The sequence below is a fragment of the Ictalurus furcatus genome, chromosome 17 (assembly GCF_023375685.1).
Source record: "Ictalurus furcatus strain D&B chromosome 17, Billie_1.0, whole genome shotgun sequence".
In the NCBI taxonomy this organism is placed as follows: domain Eukaryota; kingdom Metazoa; phylum Chordata; class Actinopteri; order Siluriformes; family Ictaluridae; genus Ictalurus; species Ictalurus furcatus.
This window is the reverse complement of record NC_071271.1, coordinates 26,232,094-26,254,042: the sequence shown is the minus strand read 5'-3', so window position 1 is coordinate 26,254,042 and position 21,949 is coordinate 26,232,094. Positions and strand designations below refer to the sequence as shown.

At 40.3% G+C, this 21,949-nt stretch overlaps 3 protein-coding genes across 3 annotated transcripts; 1 reads left to right on the top strand and 2 right to left on the bottom strand.

Annotated features, from left to right (window-relative positions):
• Positions 1–432: 432 nt before the first annotated feature.
• On the bottom strand, positions 433–4,432 carry LOC128621588 (tripartite motif-containing protein 16-like). Its single transcript, XM_053647463.1, has 6 exons — positions 3,809–4,432; positions 2,464–2,559; positions 2,140–2,373; positions 1,792–1,951; positions 1,350–1,409; positions 433–1,207 (listed from the first exon to the last, which is right to left on the bottom strand). The coding sequence occupies exons 1-6, from the start codon at positions 4,406–4,408 to the stop codon at positions 678–680; spliced, it is 1,680 nt and encodes a 559-aa protein (XP_053503438.1). The 5' UTR covers positions 4,409–4,432; the 3' UTR covers positions 433–677.
• Positions 4,433–11,998: 7,566 nt separating this feature from the next.
• On the bottom strand, positions 11,999–13,921 carry LOC128621583 (zona pellucida sperm-binding protein 4-like). Its single transcript, XM_053647458.1, has 8 exons — positions 13,542–13,921; positions 13,274–13,461; positions 13,094–13,191; positions 12,868–13,025; positions 12,588–12,780; positions 12,360–12,507; positions 12,205–12,280; positions 11,999–12,125 (listed from the first exon to the last, which is right to left on the bottom strand). The coding sequence occupies exons 1-8, from the start codon at positions 13,819–13,821 to the stop codon at positions 12,028–12,030; spliced, it is 1,239 nt and encodes a 412-aa protein (XP_053503433.1). The 5' UTR covers positions 13,822–13,921; the 3' UTR covers positions 11,999–12,027.
• An 803-nt stretch (positions 13,922–14,724) lies between these two features.
• On the top strand, positions 14,725–21,424 carry slc19a3a (solute carrier family 19 member 3a). Its single transcript, XM_053647449.1, has 6 exons — positions 14,725–15,596; positions 17,604–18,228; positions 18,314–18,523; positions 18,689–18,881; positions 19,291–19,432; positions 21,115–21,424. Exons 1-6 carry the CDS (start codon positions 15,450–15,452, stop codon positions 21,268–21,270), a joined length of 1,473 nt encoding a protein of 490 aa, XP_053503424.1. The 5' UTR covers positions 14,725–15,449; the 3' UTR covers positions 21,271–21,424.
• Positions 21,425–21,949: the final 525 nt, after the last annotated feature.

Genomic DNA, 21,949 nt, shown 5'->3' with positions numbered 1-21,949 from the left:
TGGGTGGTTTAGCATGGATTATCATGTTGGTAGCATATTTTAGCATGTTACTAGCATGAATTACCATGTTGCTACCATGAATTAGCATGTTTAAACAAACTGCTAAAATCAATTTGCATTGTACTAGCATGAATTAGCATGTTTTATCACACTGCTAGCATGAATTACCATGTTGCTAGCATGAATTAGCATACTGCTAGCATTTTTCAGCACATTGTTAGCATAATTTATCATGTTGCTAGCATGTTTTAGGACATTGCTAGCTTTAATTAGCATGTTGCTAGCATCAATTCATACTTTTGGACATATACAGTGTTCCAATACTTTTAGATCCGGATAGACAGATAGATAGACAGACAGACAGATAGATAGATATAGATAGAGAAACAGATAGAAAGATAGACAGATAGATGGATATAAAACCAACATTACTGCCATGTCATTTTTACTTTATTCTCCTAATCTTCATTTTTTTTTACGTGGTACTAAAAAACCCTCATAAAGTATATAATTACTTATCTAAAACATTTTAATACTACTACTACTACTACTACTACTAATAATAATAATAATGTAGCACTGTTACAGTTTCTGCACACAAAAGTACAATTCTAACTCTGGGAGAAAATAAATCTAACACCTCAGTTATAATTTTACTAAAAGCTTTTACCAACATTTCATTTCAGATCACAGAACCTCACAGTCCAGTTAACACTCCACATACCAAACCCAGCGTATAGAGGCTGAATGAATGTGGTGTGGACTCTGTGGAGGAGCTTCATCGTGTCAGAGACGCTGTAGAAGGACAGAGTTCCTGCACTGTGGTCCACATACACTCCTATTCTGGAGGACGCTGGACCTCGGAGATCAGTCTTAATGTTGTTGTGGAAGAAAGAGACAGAGGAAGAAGCACACCGCAGACTCCAGGACTGACTGTTGAATCCAAACAAACTTTCTTTACCCCCTCCTTTCCTGCTGATCTCTTTATATGAGACTGATATGTACACACCATCACCGCTCCACTCCACCTCCCAGTAACAGCGTCCACACACACTCTCCTTACACAACACCTGATACAAGGAGTCAAATCTCTCTGGATGATCAGAGTATTGCTGTTCTGTCCCACTGCGCTTCACCGCTCTGTTCTTCTCAGACAGAATGAGGTGATGATTTACTGTGTTGGGATCCAGAGTCAGATAACATAAATCTAAAACAATAAAATGTCCATAGGTTAGATATTAATCACAGGATTTCTAGTGTGTGTGTGTGTGTGTGTGTGTGTGTGTGTGTGTGTGTGTGTATGTGAGTGTGTGTATGAGTCTGTGTGTGTGTGTGTGTGTTACACCTACAATGCAGAAAATCTTCTCTGCTCTTTGGTTCCGAGGGTAAAATCATCTGAACTGCTGCAGCTGTGGAGACACAGAGACAAAATGGAGACGGAAAAATGAGGTGGAAACAGTTTAAAGCATGAAAATGAAAAATGAGACTGAATTTAAATTAGATTAGATTAGACTTCATTGCTCCTAGTCAGACTCGTCTCCATGGAGTTTTACTGGATTTAGAGCTTCATCGAGTTATTGGTCAAAAATGTCCCAACACTGTGCAGCATTCGAATGTAAGAATCAGCGACACCTCAAAACCTTAAACCATGAGAACAAGCAAACACTTTTCCCAGGTGAAGCTCTGACAATATGTGTGTTTTATTTTCTCATGGACTTTATGTAGGAATTAAGGCCTCAGTTCTTATCTAATCTTCATAATATTTGTTATGACAAATGTTTGCTTGTTTACCTTGTGGATGGATTTTGTTGAATTCCTCCTCACAGATTTCCTCCACTCGTTTTTTCAGATCTGAGAGAGATTTCCTCACTCCATCAAATGAGAGATGTTGATGGACAGTGAAGCTGGGTGAGTCCTCAGATCCAGGAGAAACACAGAGAGACGGGAAACTCTACAGAGAGGAAACACATAATAGAGAAGGAGAAAAGTGAAGGAGAGGAAAGAATGAATCTCAGACTGAATCAGACCAAACACACACTTGTGATCTCAGACAGGAACATTTATTGTTGCAGTAATGAGCTTTTAGGAGGAAACTTTGTGAGGAACAGCGCCCTCTGTAGATCAGACAGTGAGTGTTACCTGGAGGAAGTGGATGTGATCGTGTGTGTGTGAAAGCTGCTCCAGCTCAGTGACTCTCCTCTTAAGATCAGCAATCTCCTGCTCCAGTTGCTTCAGGCGTCGTTCAGCTCGACTCAGTTCAGCTTTCTCCTGAGCTCTGATCAGCTCCTTCACCTCCGAGCGCTTTTTCTCCATGGAGCTGATCATCTCAGTAAAGATCTTCTCACTCTCGTCTACTGCTGCCTGTGAACACATCTGTTACATACACACACACAAAGAGAAAGAGTTTAGTGTGTGTGTGTGTGTGTGTGTGTGTGTGTGTGTGTGTGTGTGTTCACTCCTCACCTTAATAGTGTCCACAGTCTGTTTCAGCTCCTGCACCTTCTCCTGCTTCTCCTGGATCCTCTGCTGGGATTTCATCTGCTCCTCCTGTAGCTCATTCTGAGACCAAATAAAATACATTTCATTATTTCTGCATCAGGAGCTCATGTTCTACATGATTATAGTAAAAGAATATACATAAAAATACTAAATAAATTGGGTAAAAAAGCATTAGTGCTAGAAATGAAATTAAAACTAGAAATATTACTTTGACTAAAATAGAGACCCAAAACAAAGTCACTTCTATGTTCATATTTTCTTCAGCACTTATTACATAATAAGCTTAGTTTTGTGTGAAAATGGCAGCTGCAGAAATAATGTTGTTTTTGTTACAGAAACATTAACAGAATTCAGCAGTATTCACTGTACTGAACTACACCATGAATCCACTCACATTCAGGCAGATTAAGGTCTCTTTTTTACCTGCAGAAAATTGAATTGGGGTTATGAAATAACTAAAAGTTATGATAAACATCATGCCTGAACCCTAGTTGTTCCTAATTGATGCAGTAGGTGGCAGTACAGCTACACAGCTCTAAGGTCCTGGGTTCAATCCTGGGCTTGGGTTACTGTCTGTGTGTCCTCCCCATGGTTGTGTGGGTTTCCTCTGGGTTCTCTGGTTTCCTCCTACTTCCCACAAAACATGCAGATATGTGAACTGGCTATATTAAATTGCCCCTAGGTGTGAATGAGTGTGAGAATGTGTATGCATTGTGCTCCAGGGTGGCCTATAGGGTGAATTCTCCTGCTTTGTGCCTGGTGTTACTAGGAGAAGTTCCAGATCCACCTCAACCCTGATCAGGACTCCTACATCCAGAACAACAGATACAGGGTTTTGGAAATGAATCCTAAAATACATCAGTTTACTTGGAGCTCTTTGGGTCCTGGTTATTTAGCACGAAGCAGAAGCCACCCAGAGGTCCAGCTCAAGTTCCCAGAGTTCTCCCCACGTTTTACAATTCCACAATCACTCTTCATGTCATTTAGTTGAGGGTGTGTACTCAGAAATGAGACTTCAAACACGTTTTGCATTTTCCAGTCATGTTACACACTATGTAGTGTATCTCTCTCTCTCTCTCTATCTATCTATCTATCTATCTATCTATCTATATATATATTATATATCTATTAAATATATCTATATCTATATATATCTATAATATATCTATTAAATACTTTCTTACCAACAACACTGTATTTTAATAAAAGTGAATGACAGTCATATAAATAATTAAATCAATTAAATAGAAATTAGATTATGAATAGATATATTTAGACTTTTAAAAGAATAATGATGTCCAGTTCTCACCTGTTTTTCAGTTCTTTCTGCTTTAGTTGAAACCGTATCATGGCCTCTGTGATCATCCATGAAACACAAGTAACAGATGAAGCTTTGGTCAGTACGACAGAAGATCTCGATCAGTTTGTCGTGCTGAGAGCAGATCTTCTCTTGGAGCTCCGCACAGGCTTCCACTAACTTGTGCTTCTTAAAGGCAGGAGACTGAAAGTGAGGTTTAAGGTGATCTTCACAATAGGAGGCCAGACACACCAGACAGGACTTGGCGGCTTTGCGTTTTCTCCCAGTGCAGGAATCACACTCCACATCTCCAGGTCCAGCGTAACAGTGAGCAGGAGAAGCAGCGTGGAGTTCAGTCTTCTTCAGTTTCTCCACCACTTCAGCCATCATGTTGTTCCTCTGTAGAACAGGCCTTGGAGTGAAAGTCTCTCTACACTGGGGACAGCTGTAGACGCCCTTCAGATCCTCCTGATCCCAGCAGCCATTAATACACACCTTACAGTAACTGTGTCCACAGGGAGTAGTCACTGGATCCTTCAGGAGATCCAGACACACTGGACAGCTGAACTGATCTACTGAAAGCTGATCTACTGAAACACTGGATTCTGCCATTTTCCTGCACTCACATTGAGAGAGAGAGAGAGAGAGGCTCTGAGTTTTCTGAGTTTCATTTTCTCTGAAATGAACTTCCTGGTCCTGTGTGTGTATAGAGCAACAGACAGAGTGGACGTGAGAGAATGGGCAGACAAACAGAGTGGGCGTGGCTTTAAAGAGAGAGTTTAGGCTTTTAAGGAAAAGTGTAGCCTTACAGCAGGAGATTCTTTCTGATTTAAACTGTCCAATTCATTGAAATCTGATTTGATTTTGTTGTGTATTTGAATGTAGTTTTATATAATCACTGAAATATTACATTTTCAGCATTCAGACCCTTTACTCAGTACATTATGTTTTTGTAGGTGTGATGCTACAAGCTTGGCACACCTGGATTAAAGGATCTTCTCTGTTTGTTGTCTGCAGTGCCTTTCAACATCTGTCATGTGGGTTTGGGAGTGTCGCTGTACTGCTGTTTTCAGGTCTCACCAGAGATGTTCATTTGAATTCATATCCAGGCTCTGGCTAGGCCACTCAAGAACATTCACACACCTACTATATATCAGCACATTGTATTGGTTGTGTTTTGGGTCAATGTCATGTTGGAAGGTAAAAATGCACTCCATCAGGTTCACGTACATCGACCTGAAGGACGCTTATTTCCACATAAGAATTTATCCACACCACAGGAAATTCTTGAGGTTTGCGATCCAGGGTGTGACATACAAATATTTAGTTCTTCCTTTCAGCTTGTCTCTCAGCCCGAGAGTGTTCGGCAACTGCACAGAAGCGGCTCTATGTCCACTCAGAGAAAAAGACATTGCTACATATATATACGACTGGCTATTGACAGCTCAGTCAGAGCACAAAGCGAGAGAGCACCAGAAACTGGGTTTAGAATTAAACCCAGAAAAGAGTGTGTTGATCTCCACACAGTTAATATCATATCTGGGACTGAGCACGACTGTCAGGAGAGAGTAAGAAAACTTCTCAATGCCTGGCTGAGTTTCGGAGGGAAAACAACGTTTCCTTCCGCACATGCCTCAGGCTGTTAGGGCTTATGGCTTCAGCACTGATAGTCATTCCTCAAGGTCAGTTATTCATGAGAGAGGTCCAACACTGGGTAGCCTCTATGACACTAGACCCATTAGGGCACTCTCGGATGAGAGTAAGAGTGACGTCAGCAGCAGTGCTGGCACTGCGCCAGTGGAGATACCCATTCTTTTTGACTCAGTGGTACCCATGGGTCTTGTTCAGGCCAGAAAAGTTATTAAGTCATATATGGCTTATATCTTCTATCTCCACATAGTGAGAGAGGAGGGATTGATATAATACTAATGATTCCACGTTAGTCAGGGAAATACTGGCTGGCGGAGATCATATATATTCTCTACGAAGAGTTGTGGCCTCTTCCGATACACAGACCTGTTGTCGAAGAGCATTTGGCACTATGGGCCTTGCCTGTGAGCAGTTCAATCTGAACACATCTGGGCTGCCCGATAGTGTCATCAAAGTCATACAGAACACTAGAGCCTCTTCTACTAGGTCACGAAATTGAATGAAAATGGGGCGTGTTTGAGCGATGGTGCAAGCTAAGCATGAGGTACTTGAAGTGTTTTTCGAGTTTCCATTTGAACCACTGGACAAAGTTGATTTTAAAATACTGTCGATTAAGACAGCACTGCTGTTAGTGCGGGCCTCAGCAAAGCGTGTGAGTTTTATAAATTAGACATTGCAGCACAGACGTTAGCGCATGCTGTACTGAGCGTAGGATCCTGAGTCTGCGAGGACTTGTCCAACCCTAAATAATGCAATTTCTGGTTGGCAGAGGGGTTTGAAACAGGCTATCTGGCAATACAGGAGTTAGAATATCGCACAGTGAGACACTGAAACTTATGCTTGAAGGAGAACTATAGGTTACTTGTGTAACCCCGGTTCTCTGATATCATTAAGTGAGGTGTCTCACCAGATCACCCTCCTTGCTATGTGAAGCGAGGAAGAGGTGTGCTTGTTTTGAATACTGGAATGACGTTGTGCCGCTCCTCTTATACTGGAAAAGGGAGCCACTCTCAGGAACAAGCGTCATGCCTGCCAGCCGATACGGTTACGATACGATACGATTCTGAGGAATATGCAGAAGGGGCGTATCCCATAGTGAGACACCTCACTTAATGCTAGCAGAGAACCGGGGTCACGCAAGTAAACTATAGTTTTGAAAAATTATTGTTGAGTTTCACTAAAAGACATGTTTTAAATATTTTTAATAATTTAGTAACATTATTGTTTAACTGTAAAGTGAATTACAGTGGTTAATATGACAACACTATAGTAATAAATGATATTCTCGTAAACATTTTTTTAAATAATGATTTACAGATAAGCTCCTCAGATAAGCTAAAGCACAGTTTAATAATTGAGAAAAAAAACTACAGAATATATAAATTAATGTGATTACATAACTAATCCTTAATCAAAAGTACATTAGTGTTTAACCTTAAAGTGAAGTAGTTTAGAAATGCTCACTGGACCCCCGTTTTGGGCAGAAGAACCCTCTAAGGACACACAATTTGGATGGTACAACCCTGAGTTTGGGTGAAAGAATCTGTGATGAAAAAGCTTCACAGAAAGAACTCTGATTTATACTGAGACTGTCCTTAGCTATGGTTTAGGCACCTTCAGAGTGGGTGAAAGAACCCTCATTGTGGGCAGAAGAACGCCCAGTTTGCTCAGAAGGTCCCACAGTTTGGCAGATAGACCTTTAGCATGGATGTAAAAACCCTTGGTTTGTGCAGAAGGACCCTCAGCTTTACACAAAAAACCCTGATTATTCTGGAAGTTGGGAGTTAGGAGACTCTTCTGCTAGCATGGAAGAAAATTCACACTGAGTAAAAGAACCAGTAGTTTGGCCAGAGAGGTCCTTCCATTTGGGCAAATGGAAGTAAGGAAAACCCTCAGTTTACTTGTGTAGAAATCTATAAATAAACCATACAAATAAAATAACCATCACACTGAAACCATAACACATTCTAAAGTTGCTAAATGGAGGCATTAGTAAATGTTTACTAATAGTCACATAGATTAAATATTATCATTGCTATTAATAATATAATAAAATATACTTATAATCATGATATTACATTTTCTGACCAACATGAAAAGGCACTTTGATGTTTACTATATATATATATATATATATATATATATATATATATATATATATATATATATATAAATAAAATATATTAGATTAATGTTTGAGTGAAGTTTGTGGTTCAGTGAAACTTTTATTTTGTATTTTTGTCTGGCTTCATCTTTGTGATTGTAGCGTCACACTGATACCCTACAAGGAAACAAAACTCAAAGATGGTCAATTTTGTTTATGTTTTAAAGTGTGCTCTCCCCTATTCCACTCTGTCCAGGTACAAGGTGGTTATGTGGTCTATGAAAACAGGATGCTCTCTTCCTATGAAGTTGGAGTTGGACCCCGAGGGGCAATCACCAGAGACACTCACTATGAGTAAGATAACTAAAACTCATGGCAGGGGTTTCTTTAAGGCTTTTACTGATCTATTGTTTCCTTTGTAGGCTTTATTTCCAGTGTAAATATTCAGGTGTTAGCTTAGCCACTCTGGCTATTGACCCTTTAGCCAATGCTGATCCTCCTTCCATTGTTGCTTCTGGACCACTCCAAGTAGAACTAAGACTAGGAAATGGTCACTGTGTTGCAAAGGGGTGTGTCGAAGGTGAGAAACTTCTGTCTGGATATTAGCATGCAGTCTCACTTGTCAATGGTTTGAACAGGATTTGATTTCCCCCTCTGCCACCCAACAGATGAAGTAGCCTATACCTCGTAATACAGTGCTGCTGACTACCCTGTGACTAAGGTTCTGAGGGAACCAGTGTATGTTGAAGTGCACATTGTGGGAAGAACTGATCCGAATATTGTCCTGGTTTTGGGAGGCTGCTGGGCGACTGCTTCCCCTAACCCCTACAGCCTTCCCCAGTGGGACCTTCTGGTGAACGGGTAAGCTCTTCAGATCTTCTGCTCGTGTAGTCCAGTGACTGTACTGAACAGGAAGTGATGACCTTGTCTACTTCAAAGGTGTCCATACAAGGATGACCGCTATTTGACCAAACTGATCCCAGTTAATGGGATGTCTGGACTTGCATACCCTACCCATTACAGACGCTTTGTCCTGAAGATGTTCACATTCGTGGATCCAGACTCTATGGCTCCAATGCATGAGACGGTAAAGGCTTGAGTTCTCTTTATGCTCTTGCACATGCTTCTGTACATGAAATGGGTTCTACTGCTTAATGTGTCTTTTCTCAGCTCTACATCCACTGCAGTACAGCTGTATGTCTTCCAGCTGCACAAGACTCCTGTGAACCAACATGTGCCAGAAGAAGTAGGTAGACCACCTTAATCCTGTTTGCTTCTTCATTTGACTGGTTTATGGATTTTCTTTCATTTTCCCTCATTAGGAAGAGATGCTGCAGAAGGCTCTCCTCACACCTCAGGAATAGTGTCTAGTGGAGGAGTGATCTTTACCCATAGCTCCTCACCTCAGTTTGTTTAAAGCTATGGCGAATAAAGCATTTATTTTCAATCTGGCTGTTTGATTTGACTGTCTTGTGCACACGCTGAGTGTAGCACATCCATCTATGATGGGTTCAGAGTTGTGATCACTGGAGTAACATTTACTCTAGTGATCTTCATGTAATCTCAGTATGTGTCAGTTTAAACATGGTGCTTACTTTCATTGCTTTAATCCAGCATGACTTGCAATTGCTCAGAGCAGATGATTGTTGGGGTCTTGCTCAAGTGCTGTGAATTGGATGTAGCCTTTTTGCTAGCATGCTGTCTTTCAGCACAGATTGTCTTAAATTCAGATTGATGGACTCAGAGAAGAGCCCTTTAAGCTTGGGTTCTTCTCTGCTGTCAAAAGGCCCCTGGGTGTTGCATAGGATCATTATGTAAATTTTGCATGAATTTGTGGTTAGAACAGGCTTTCCAGCAAGTTTTAACCTGAATATTCTTAGACAAATAACCCACTGAAAATTAATTTTGAGTTGAAATTGATAGGCTTGGATATTCCAAATGTCAACTTTGCAGCAGTGTGAAACTGATTAAAATCTGAGTATAGTGGAGTTTTGTATATAATTCTACACAAATGCAACGGCCAGGGCATTTGCTGTCAAACTACACATACAGTAAATGTAAGTAAATGAAAGAATGGTTGGGTTTTTATTTTTCTTTCCTTTAGGTATCGTATGATCCCAAGTCCATACAAAGCTTTAAAAGCAAAATTTTAAAATAAATGTGGAACATGACTGGTAACCAGTGAGCACAGGTGTAATGTGCTTGTTTTTTTTACTGCCAGTTATACCAACTGCAAACTATCAATAGTTGTTCTGGGCAAACACAGGTAGAGCAAATTACAATAGTAGACAATATTCCAACCTAAATGTTATAAAGGCATGAATAACAGTTTTGAGGTCCTTCTTGGAGAGATCTTAACTGAAAGAAACTACTTTTTACCACAGCACTAATCTGCTTATCAAAGCATAGTGTGGAGTAAAAATGACACCAAGGTTTTTCACAGTTGCACACATTAGACGAGAGGGGACCAAGCTGACTGACAATGTCAGAGGACAGAGCTGATGGACCAAAGACGATTATTTCGGTTTTGTCATTGTTTAGCTGTAAAAAGTTCACATCCAGCCCGCACTTAATGTCATGCAGACAGTCAAACAAACTAGACACAGAGGAGGTCTTATTTTTCACAATCAGATAAAGCTGAGTGTCATCGGTATAGAAATGATATGTGGTGTCTCAATAATATGACCTAGAGGAAGCATAGAGAAAAGAGAAGAGGACCCACAATGGAACCGTAGGGAACACCACAGGACGAGAAACACTTCCCTACATTAAGAGAAAAAGATCTCTCCTTGAGATATCTTGAGTAAACTTTTTTTTTTTATACTATTTTCATGAAGTGTTTAACCCTTTGTTTCTGTGTGTAGAGTGAAAATACAGTTAGAAATAGCACCTTGTTTTTAGTAGTCTGTTTTATTAGCTCATTAGACTGACTGAAGTATAAAATATAGACTTAATTAGCTATGAATCTAATTTTTCAGTACAGAAACACAATGCTACACTTTTATTGAATAAATATTTTAGGAATGTGTCGTGACTGAAGCTGTAGAGTAATTTTAAATTGAGAGTTTTCACTGTTTTATCAGAATTGATTGTTTCTTCATGTCCTTACTGAAGATTACTAAATTTGAGAACAGAGACATTTCATACAATGACTTCAACGAACACCAAACACTTAACTCCAGACTGAGACAATGCCTTTTCTCTTTCAATCAGCAAGAGGCAGTTTTAGACCAAGTTCAGTGGTCTTTTAAGAGCATTACGTCACACTGTACAAGATGGCCATAAAATCTTGGTCACATTCTAGAACAGACTTTGCGATATATTGTGTTTTCTCTAGGTCACATCACATAAGTGAAAGATCCTTTAGTGACAGACCTGCAAAAAGAAAAGTTGTGTTCTATGTCAATCAACATGATTTGGGCACAATTAAACAGAAACAAGCCCCTTGGATCACGGACCTAAAGAAAAATCCACCCTTCCTGCTCACATTTTGGCTATATTTTACTACATGGAGCTGGAAGGCAAGTTCCCTGTGCTTTCCATTTGCGGAGAATTTTAGACAAACTACACTCTAATTTTAATCAACGTCACATCAGTTATGGCATATCCAAGCCTGTCCGTTTCAACTCAAGTCACTTTCAATTTGCTAGTTGCCTAACAAAGTCAGACCTACACTTGGAAAGCTTGTGCTATCCACAAACTCATGCCAAATTTATATAACTGTCCTATGCAACACACCAGGGCTTTTTGACAACAGAGAAGATTCTTAGCTTAAAGGGTTAGCATCAGAGCCGATAAACCTGGAGCTGAAACAACTGATGCAGAAAAACAGCATAATAGTGTAACAGGTATGGAAAATATTCTGTAAATTTGCTGTGTAGAATTACACAAAAATGAGATACATACCTGGTGTGACTGCTTTCCCCTTTTGGCTGTTGTGATGTCATTGGTTTGTGTAATTTCCAGTTTTGGCTCCTCCTCTTCCATTTCTTGTTATGGTTTAATGGGAGAGGTAGGATTTCATTTAGCTCTGATCAATCTAATTTCATCTTTAGATAAATCATTCATATACTTACACATTTTAATTTGTATGTACAGTGTCATACCTGTGCAATTATTTTTGTTTTACCCTTTCTTTGTATTTGTTTGAGAGAGAATGTGAAGTTGACCCCGTTGCAGTCTGCCCGTTTCTTTCTGGACACAAGAGACAATGCAGACTACGGCCAGTTACACTAGCAGAAAGGTCACCAAATCCAATTCACACCACTCAAGACCCCACCCATCATCTGCAATTCATGCTGAGTAAGTACCATGTATAAACCAACATATACTGAAATTACACAAAGATCACTAGAGTAAACATTACTCCAGTGATCACAACTCTGAGCCCATCATACGAGTCCATCATATCCAGTTTGTGCACAAGATATTTGAATCAAGCAGCCAGATTGAAAGAAAAGCTTTATTCTCCATAGATTTAAACAAACTGAGGTGAAGAGCTTTGGGTAAAGATCACTCCTCCACTAGACACGATTCCTGAGGTGTGAGGAGAGCCTTCTGCAGCAGCATCTCTCTCTAATGAAGGAAAAAAGAAAAAGCAAATCCATAAGCCAGTCAAATGAAAAAGCAAGCAGTGTTAAGGTGGTCTACCTACTTCTTCTGGCACATGTGGGTTCACAAGAGTCTTGTGCAGTTGGAAGGCATACAGCGGTACTGCAGTGGATGTAGAGCTGAGGAAAGAAATTAAGCAGTCAAACCCATTTCATGTACAGAAGCATGTGCAAGAGCATGAAGAGAACAAGCTTTTACCGTCTCATGCATTGGAGCCATAGAGTCTGGATCCACGAATGTGAACATCTTCAGGACAAAGCGTCTGTAATGGGTAGGGTATGCAAGTCCAGACACGCCATTAACCGGCATCAGCTTGGTCAAATAGCGGTCATCCTTATAGGGACACCTTTAGATTACACAAGGTCATCACTTCCTGTTCAATACAGTCACTGGTTTACACGAGCAGAAGACCTGTGAAGAGCTTACCCATTCACCAGAAGGTCCCACTGGGGAAGGCTGTAGGGATTAGGGGAAGCAGTCGCCCAGCAGCCTCCCAAAACCAGGACAAGATTTGGATCAGTTCTTCTCACAATGTGCACTTCAACATACACTGGTTCCCTCAGAACCTTAGTCACAGGGTAGTCAGCAGCACTGTAGTATGAGGTATAGGCTACTTCATCTGTTGGGTGGAAGAGGGGAAATCAAATCCTGTTCAAACCATTGACAGGTGAGACTGCATGCTAATATCCAGACAGAAGTTTCTCACCTTCCGCACACCCCTTTGCAACACAGTGACCATTTCCTAGTCTTAGTTCTACTTGGAGTGGTCCAGAAGCAACAATGGATGGAGGATCAGCATTGGCTGAAGGGTCAATAGCCAGAGTGGCTAAGCTAACACCTGAATATTTACACTGGAAGTAAAGCCTACAAAGGAAACAGTAGATTAGTAAAAGCCTTGAAGAATCCACCCCCAGAAGTTTTATTTAACTTACTCATAGTGAGTGTCTCTGGTGATTGCTCCTCGGGGTCCAACCCCAACTTCATAGGAAGAGAGCATCCTGTTTTCATAGACCACATAGCCACCTTGTACCTGGATGGAGTGGAATAGCGGAGCTCACACCTATACATCTTAAGACTGAGCACCATCTATTTGGGAACAATTAAACACAAACCATCATGGTCGTCCCACAAGCAGTTACAGGAAACTGGTATATAGCAAAGGCTGTATTCGAGTCAACAGGACTACAGGGTCCAGTGTTTCCTCCCAACATGCTGATGGACTCCAGGCTTATCCTGGGAACTGTTGCATCTCTGGCCACCACCAGCACAAACTGGCCATCAAGGGTACACTGGACAGTCACTGGCAATACCAAAGAAGAGAAAGGAGTCAGTTAGTCATTTTTACCACTAATCAAAAGTCAGATAGAACTCCAGTCTTACCCATTTTCCCATAATAGCACTGTTGGCCATCAAAACAGCAGTTTATAGTGGTGCACTGATCACCATTGATGCCAGGTTCTCCACAAGGAACCCTTTCATAGTCTTGCACTTGGCATTTTGCAACCTGACCAGGCATCTGTGGCTGCAAAGTGGGCTTCCCAGAAAGCTGAGGAGCTTGAGGTGGCATTTTCACAGCTTGTGGAGATGCAGGTGTACTGCTCACATAGTTGAAGACCAGAAAAAGCCCCACAAGTGCTAAACTTACCCTTGTATTTGCCATTGTTCCCAAACTGCACACAGCAATATTGAGAAAGTCAGCAACAGTGGCCTTTTATTGTGTCTTTCCTCCTAATTGTGTCTGGAGTCTCCTCCTACGCAACTAGTCATTAATAGTGTTCCAGCCGTGTCTCACCATTAACTGCTTAAATCACTGCGTTCATGTTAATGGCGGTCATTTTGAGAGGTGTATGAAATAGATATTTGTCCAGTTACTTGTCACGTTAATTGTCTGTGAGAGTAATGTAATGCTAACACATGCAAGCCTTAGTTTTATATATACATATACACACACACACACACACATATATACAGATGGTTTGAGCGTAGTTTGTGGTTCAGGGCAACTTTTATTTTGTATTTTTGTCCGGCTTCATCTTTGTGATTGTAACTTCAAACTGACACCCTACAAGGAAACAAAACTCTGTCAAAATAAAAGTAACCTAAGCTACAAGCAGACCTTCACTATCAAGACTAAAATAAAAATACTGTGGATGTAAATATTGAGGGAAATTAATAATGTCTTCACTATCCATTTTAAAACCACGGCACTTTTAACATTAGAAGTAATTAAAATGTTAAGTGTTTGTGGTTAATGTTACAATTTTATGTTCGGCTTATGCACCTTTTCACAATACTGATTTAAACTTCAGACAAAAATGTATTTTTTATTTAAATGTATACATTAAAATGATGGGTTTAATTTTTCTGTTGATTAGCTGCCATCTAATTTATATATATAATATATATATATATATATATAATATATATATATATATATATATATATATATATATATATATATATATATATATATATATATATATATATTCAATGTGATCGTTGTTTTATTTATAGCAAATTGAGGGTTTTTCTTTACTTCCATTTGCTCAAAAGGAGGGACCTCTCTGGCCAAACTACGGGTTCTTTTACTCAATGTGAAGGTTCTTCCATGCTAGCAGAAGACTCTCCTAACTCCCAACATAATCAGGGTTCTTTGTGTGAAGCTTAAGGTTCTCAGAGAGCTCAGTGTTATTCAGGGTTGTACCATCCAAAATTTGTGTCCTCAGAGGGTTGTTCCGCCCAAAACGGGGGTCCAGTGAGTGTTTCTAAACTACTTCACTTTAAGGTTAAACACTGATGCACTTCTGATTCAGGATTAGTTATGTAATCACATTAATACTATGTCCTCTATTTAAAAACTTAGATTAGGTTTTTATCAGTGTGTGGCTAGTAGTACACTAGTATATTAATGGCTGTCTCTGTTTGGTCTGTGCCTTAGTGTGCTGTGTATAATTGATTTAATTTATTAATAATTTTTATAATCCGGATTTACGTACAGGTAAAATTAATTTTTAAAATAATAATGTTCTAGAATGTCTATGCGGCCCCCTGGCACCATCTCGCGGCCCCTCAGTTCGTGAACCACTGCTTTAGCTTATATAAAGAGGGCTGAAGATTGTGTGAGTGTGCATGTGTAATCTCTGCAGACCTTTGAACCAGTTGCTCATTGACAGATTGTAGAAGTATGCATGCTCAAAGACACACATATACACACACCCTCACACGCACAGTGATGAAGACACGTAGCAACTGCTGCTTGAATAACAGAACACTGAGGAATTGTGTACTATGGATGTTTTTAGGAGATGGAGGGCGGGTTGGCGTTATCCCACTATGCTGCTGTGTTTTTATGGATTTTTCAGCTCGGTGAAACCGATAGAACCATTTCTCACCAGCTACATGACCGGCCCTGATAAAAACCTCACCATCGAGCAGGTACATCACGATCAACATTGTAAACATTGGGCTGCATTTATCAAGCTGGACACAAACAGATTTATTCGTAAATCATTCATATTTGGGAGGTCAATTCCCGCCGCTGCCCTGTGTACATGTAGTTTGCATGTTCTCTCTGTGCTTTGGGGGTTTCCTCCAGGTACTCTTGTTTTCTCCCCCAGTCCAAAGACATGCGTTGTAGGCTGATTGGCATTTCCAGATTGTCTCTGTACTATGCCCTGGGATAGGCTCCATGCTCCCTGCAACCTTGCGTAAGATAAGCAATATGGAAAATTTAATAATTATTATATTTATTAATTATCGTTTTAGCTCTGTGAGCTTTGGATTTTTTTGAGTTTTGTTGGTGTCACCAGATGCAAATCAGCCGTGTAGTAATGTATGGGTGATTGGCGTTCAACAACATACACACATGAATACAAAGAAAATCAGCTTCTCTGAAACTTTTCTAAATCCAGCAGAAATATACGGTTTGGCTTACACGAACATTTAGACACAACATTACTAAAAGACAAATGATAAATGAGGTCCATAATTGCTAACATTGTTAATAATTCTGGCTGGTCCTTTGTTTATTTAAGTTATTCAGCACCTTGTGCAGTTATTTTTGTTTGTTTAAAGCAACTGATAATTTAGATATGTTAAGAGAAAGTTATAGGAATGCATTACCGTGAAAAAAACCCCCAGGGGTTAAAAGAAATAAGAAATTCTATATAGACCGGTTTTAATCGTATAAAGGTAGTGAAAACATACCAACATTTTTATATAAGGAATACAGAGATTATAGAGTAAATGTGTAGTTCTAAAAATATAGATCGTTTTTAACATGAGAACTGGACATTCCAGAGAAAGGTTCTCATATGAAGGGCCAGAGAGACTCAGTCTATTAAGGCAGGAACCACAGGATCATTGATGGTCAGGACAAGACCAGGACTAGGGACAAGGTCAAGGCCACAGGCAAACATGGGGGAAAAGGTCAGGCTAGGAATCAATACCGCAGACATGGATGAGAACCACACACTGATATAGAGGAAAGGGCCAGGGGACAACGCACAGGACAACGTTTAGGAGAGAAGGATCAGGACAACAGAGCGATGTTTGCAATGAGGATCCATGGGGGACAAGCAGTGACGTGCCGAGAGTTCCTCAGGGGCAAGAGGCTCAAATGTCAAAAAGGGCTATATCACCAAAGAGCTAATTTGACTAATTTACTAAGTTTAATTTAACTCCATATTCTTATCCACCTGGTAGACTCTGTACTGTAAACAAACTGTGTGTGGTCACAATAATGAATATGAGAATGGCACGACTAATATAACCTAACGGTATTTTATTTTTAAATTCATAGAAATAATGACAGTAAAACTGCAACTTTTAGTGGAGAGATGAAGCTGAATAATCTTTCAAAGAAAATTTTAATATTATGAGGGGAAAAAAACAAGCTACAGTTTGACCATCCACAGACGTAGTGACACACCCACTGTATGTCACTTACTGTAAAGTGAGTAAAACTATTCATTTCACAATTAAATTTACATTTGGGGGAAGCACTTTGATTTCCATTAAACTGCAGCACTGCTTGAGGAACTGGCTTTTTACTCTCAGAGTTTGTTATTTTTGCCTTCTAAATTTCATTTTAAAAAGATAAATTGAGATTTTAATGATCTTATATCACATTTTTTTCATATCACTTTCAGATCACTTAGACTGGACAGAGGGTAGAGTAGGAAACGAATCAGGGATGGACATGATGGACAAAGATCAGGGCCATGGACCTACACCAGGGGCAAGGGGCAAGTCCTGAACTGATAAGGATCAGGGTTGGGTAGTGACACAGGGATCGGGGACAAAGTACACACCTTTAGAAATGCCAGTGAGGACGTTTCACATTTCTAAGCCTTCATGAAGGAGAAGATCGGAAATTACAAGCAGGTCTTGTTTGTTTCATTGGTATGTTAATCCTGAATTCCTTTAATTCCTCTCACTCAGGTGACCAATCAAATTTTCCCATTGTGGACGTACTTTTACCTGGCCATGCTACTTCCTGTGTTCCTCCTCACAGACTGGCTGCGCTACAAACCCCTCATTGTGGTCCAGTGCTGCTCCCTTTTCATAACCACAGCACTGTTGCTATGGTTACACAGCATGGGTGCGATGCAAGCAGTGCAGTTCACCTACAGCGTGGTGACGGCGTGTGAAGTGGCGTATTTCTCTTACATTTACAGCGTGGTGGATTCGCAGTTTTACCTAAAAGCCACGTCCTTCTGTCGCACCGCTCAGCTCCTCGGCTACACCGTCGGTTCTGTCACTGGACAAATCCTGCTATCTCTCGAATTAATGTCTCACTACTACATACTGGTGTTCACGTTGGTGCTCATTTCCATTTCCTTCATTGCCACACTCCTCCTTCCAATGCCCAGAACCAGCATGTTCTTCCACCAGAGTAAAAGAGTTGACAAAGGAGGAGATTTGAATCAGGTAGAAGACTGCAGTGAGAAAGGAAATACAGAAGAAACAGGAAAAGTTGAAACAGACTTTAACAATCACAGGGTAGAGTTTATGGAGGATAAGCAGCAGGACTCACAGACGTTTGGAGCAGACGTAGAGAAGAGAGGTGAGACAAGTACAGAGTCAAGGCACTTGTTAAACATAGCTGTTCACATTAATCACCCAGATAATCACCCAACCTTCTCCTGTAGGTTGTAGTGAAACTATGCTGCAGCTCTGGTTGGATTTCCGATGTTGTTTCTCCTCCACTGAAATGCTGATCTGGTCCATGTGGTGGGCAGTGGCGACCTGTGGCTACAATCAGACTGTAAACTATGTTCAATCGCTGTGGGAAACCGTAGAGCCAAGCAAGAACAACACACTATTCAACGGAGGAGTAGAGGCTGTTTCCAATCTGTTTGGTGAGCATTAATATCCTGTTCTCCCGTGTACAGGGCCAGTAACATGGCCATAGAGCTGAAGTTGGTGAAGTTGCAGTAGAAAAAGTTCTGGACTGACTATTCTTTTAACTTCTGCTCTTTCTGAGAATTTCCATTGTTAATTTACATGTCATCCGTTGTGTTCAGGTGCAGCTTCAGCATACAGTGTTGGGTTTAGCCGTGTTAACTGGTCTCGCTGGGGTGAACTGACTCTCGGCTCTCTCTCTGCCCTCAGCAGTGCAGCACTCTATGTCATGGCCTTCATTTCCAACATCTGGGTCTGTTATGGCGGCTACATTGTCTTCAAGAGTCTCTATATGCTGCTCATTACCATTGCCATGTAAGAAGGGGTAGAACGTTAAACTTGTGCCACAACTACACACCACAATTGCTGTTTTTAGTCATATCATAAACAAATACATTTTTGTATATCTTCAGTCAGGAGCTGTATAGCCTCAGGAGCAGAATATGGCACTTAAATTAAAATAATGCTCGGCTGCAGGCAATTCATTGGAGTTTTTAAAGAAATTAATGGAATCGAGGTAAACACACTCAGGTCTACCTTTAATCGACTAGTTGTAAAATCCTCCATGGTCAGTTTTTATTATTATTCCATGTGCTAGAACACAGCCACATCTGACGCTCTCAATTGTTAAATGGGTTCTCTGGTTTATTTCCTGAAGTTATTGGTGTAGTATACCAGTAATTGTGTGTGTGTGTGTGTGTGTGTGTGTGTGTGTGTGTTTCAGGTTCCAGATTGCTGTCGGTTTGTCTGTAGAGCGCTATGCACTTGTTTTTGGAGTCAACACCTTCGTTGCACTCGTTCTGCAGACGATCCTCACATCCATCGTCGTAGACAGCAGGGGACTCGGCCTGGATGCCATAACACAGGTGTGGTACATTAAATATGGCAAATACAAACAAACTAAAGAGCTGAATGCTAAAGATTCTATCTAACTGAGGGAAGTAAGGAGAAGGTTCACTGGTTGGTTTGCAGAGGACAGAATCAACCCAGGAAGAACGTTGGCCACAGTTATGCAGTAGGTTTCTGAGCTGTACACGTTATGGGTGGATCAGGAAGCAGCAGCCTAGGTAGCATCAGCCTGTGGAACCATGGATAGAAGGCAGGTCAGTGTTGCAGATCCCTAATTGACAAAGAGGTGATGGGGTGCATAACCTTGTCCTAGAAGTAACCTCAAAATGTGCCCAATGTCTAGTGGATTTGGATTTGCATATGTATTTCAAAAGAACCATCTCAGGAACTGACCTCATTTTGAAGCCACAAACAAAACTCTCCCTCTCCTTCAGACAACCCTGAAATATCCTGGATGGCATCTTGGTCTTCTAACCAGCCTACCTGACCACCAGCACAGAAACTGTCTTACCTGACCGAAAGAGAAGAAAACTACACCATCCCAAGCATACTACTCCCTGGAGGACATCAACCTTTGTAGATGGTTCCAGCTACAGACCAAAGGGTGGCGGGAGAGAGAGAGAGAGAGAGAGAGAGAGAGAGAGACTAGATGGGTAGTAGTGGATGCCAAACGAGAAGTGGACAGATGTGGGGCCAGCAAACAGCAGTATAAGCCATGATATATGGCTTACATATAAGATATATAAGTCATGACTACTCACCTAACTGGACAACCAGCACGTCTTCCATTGACTGTGCCAGTAGACCTCAGCATCCGAGAAGGAGAGCCACTCCCATATGTGGGAACCATGAAGACTTATCTGAAGACTGAAATTGGCTCACTAAAAGCATGGGTTCTTCTCATAGTTCTTAACAGATACCTGTTATATATATGCCTACCAATTACTACATACCAGAAGAACTTGAGTAGTCTTAGAACACTGTAGTATAGTGTAGTATAGTATAGTGCATTATAGTATAGTGTAGTATAGTATAGTATAGTGTAGTATAGTATAGTGTAGTGCAGTATAGTATAGTATAGTGTAGTGTAGTAGTGTATAGTATAGTGTAGTATAGTGTAGTATAGTATAGTATAGTGTAGTGCAGTATAGTATAGTATAGTGTAGTGTAGTATAGTATAGTGTAGTGTAGTGTAGTATAGTGCAGTGTAGTATAGTATAGTGTAGTATAGTATAGTGTAGTATAGTATAGTATAGTGTAGTGTAGTATAGTGTAGTATAGTATAGTATAGTGTAGTGCAGTATAGTATAGTATAGTGTAGTGTAGTAGTGTATAGTGTAGTATAGTGTAGTGTAGTATAGTATAGTGCAGTATAGTATAGTGTAGTATAGTATAGTGTAGTGCAGTATAGTATAGTATAGTGTAGTGTAGTAGAGTATAGTATAGTGTAGTGTAGTGTAGTATAGTATAGTATAGTATAGTATAGTGTAGTGTAGTGTAGTGTAGTGTAGTGTAGTGTAGTGTAGTGTTCTATAGCCTATAGGCAGCTGTCCAGATAGCAGCTAACTAATATAATCTTTATGCAACCATACATGCCGGATAGACCAGGAAGCCTCCTCAGATCTGTATTTAGGTTGAAATGAATAAACTGTGATAACTGTAATAATCATTCTCTCAATGTGTTGTTTTTGTTTTGCAGTTTATTATTTATGGCTCATATTTCTGCCTTATTGCTCTGATCTTCTTCGCAAGAGGTGTGTACACATTGTACCTGCAGAGGGCAAAGCAGAGAGTAACAGAAGCGAACACACAGAGTGACGGAGAACAAGTATACACACATTCAGTGAAACTCTGAACAATTCTCGGTGATGCGGATCGTGGTAGAGATAGGGTGAATGATGCGTTGTTTTTTTTTCTTTAAACATGAAACGTTTAAGAATTTGTGGAAAAGTTCCAAAAAATGAACTGATATTCATTTTGCAATAATTTGCAATAAACAGTTCTAATCATCTGACTTATTTATTGCTGAATGCTGATATGTGAAAATACTAACAAACCTATATAAGTCGCAGCATGTGATATAGGGCAAACACATTATATATGTACATATTGTATAGAACGTCTCTGTATGCTGTAGCATTACAATTTCCCTTCACTGGAACTAAGAGACCCAAACCTGCACAAAAAGTGCGAGCTCCATGAAGACGTGGTGTGCGAAGGTTGGAAGAAGGTGGACGGTCTCGAGTGACCTGCAGAGAACCCTGACCTCAACCTTACTAATGCTCTCGTAGCTGAATGAACACACATCCCCAAAGCTATGCCCCAAAATCTAGTGGAAAGCCTTCCCAAGAGTGGAGCTCATTTAAATGGAAAGGGGGAGTAAATCTGGAACGGGACATTCAACATGGACGTATGGATGTGATGAAACTTTTCACTGTATACCATCCCAATATGGCGCTCTTGCTCAGTTGTTGTCTGGAAAACAGTGATCAATAGTGAATGTGCCATATAGGTAGAAACACTAAATATGTTAA

Excerpts from the sequence above, each read along its gene's own strand:
- LOC128621588 (XM_053647463.1), bottom strand. The coding sequence starts at position 4,408 with ATGGCAGAATCCAGTGTTTCAGTAGATCAGCTTTCAGTAGATCAGTTC. Across the intron at positions 1,952-2,139 it reads ATCACATCCACTTCCTCCAG|AGTTTCCCGTCTCTCTGTGT; the intron begins GTAACACTCACT and ends TCCTCTCTGTAG. Across the intron at positions 1,410-1,791 it reads CAACAAAATCCATCCACAAG|CTGCAGCAGTTCAGATGATT; the intron begins GTAAACAAGCAA and ends GTGTCTCCACAG.
- LOC128621583 (XM_053647458.1), bottom strand. The coding sequence starts at position 13,821 with ATGGCAAATACAAGGGTAAGTTTAGCACTTGTGGGGCTTTTTCTGGTC. Across the intron at positions 13,192-13,273 it reads CTTGTGGGACGACCATGATG|GTACAAGGTGGCTATGTGGT; the intron begins GTTTGTGTTTAA and ends CACTCCATCCAG. Across the intron at positions 12,126-12,204 it reads ACCCACATGTGCCAGAAGAA|AGAGAGATGCTGCTGCAGAA; the intron begins GTAGGTAGACCA and ends TTCCTTCATTAG.
- slc19a3a (XM_053647449.1), top strand. The coding sequence starts at position 15,450 with ATGGATGTTTTTAGGAGATGGAGGGCGGGTTGGCGTTATCCCACTATG. Across the intron at positions 15,597-17,603 it reads AAAACCTCACCATCGAGCAG|GTGACCAATCAAATTTTCCC; the intron begins GTACATCACGAT and ends CCTCTCACTCAG. Across the intron at positions 18,882-19,290 it reads CTGCTCATTACCATTGCCAT|GTTCCAGATTGCTGTCGGTT; the intron begins GTAAGAAGGGGT and ends TGTGTGTTTCAG.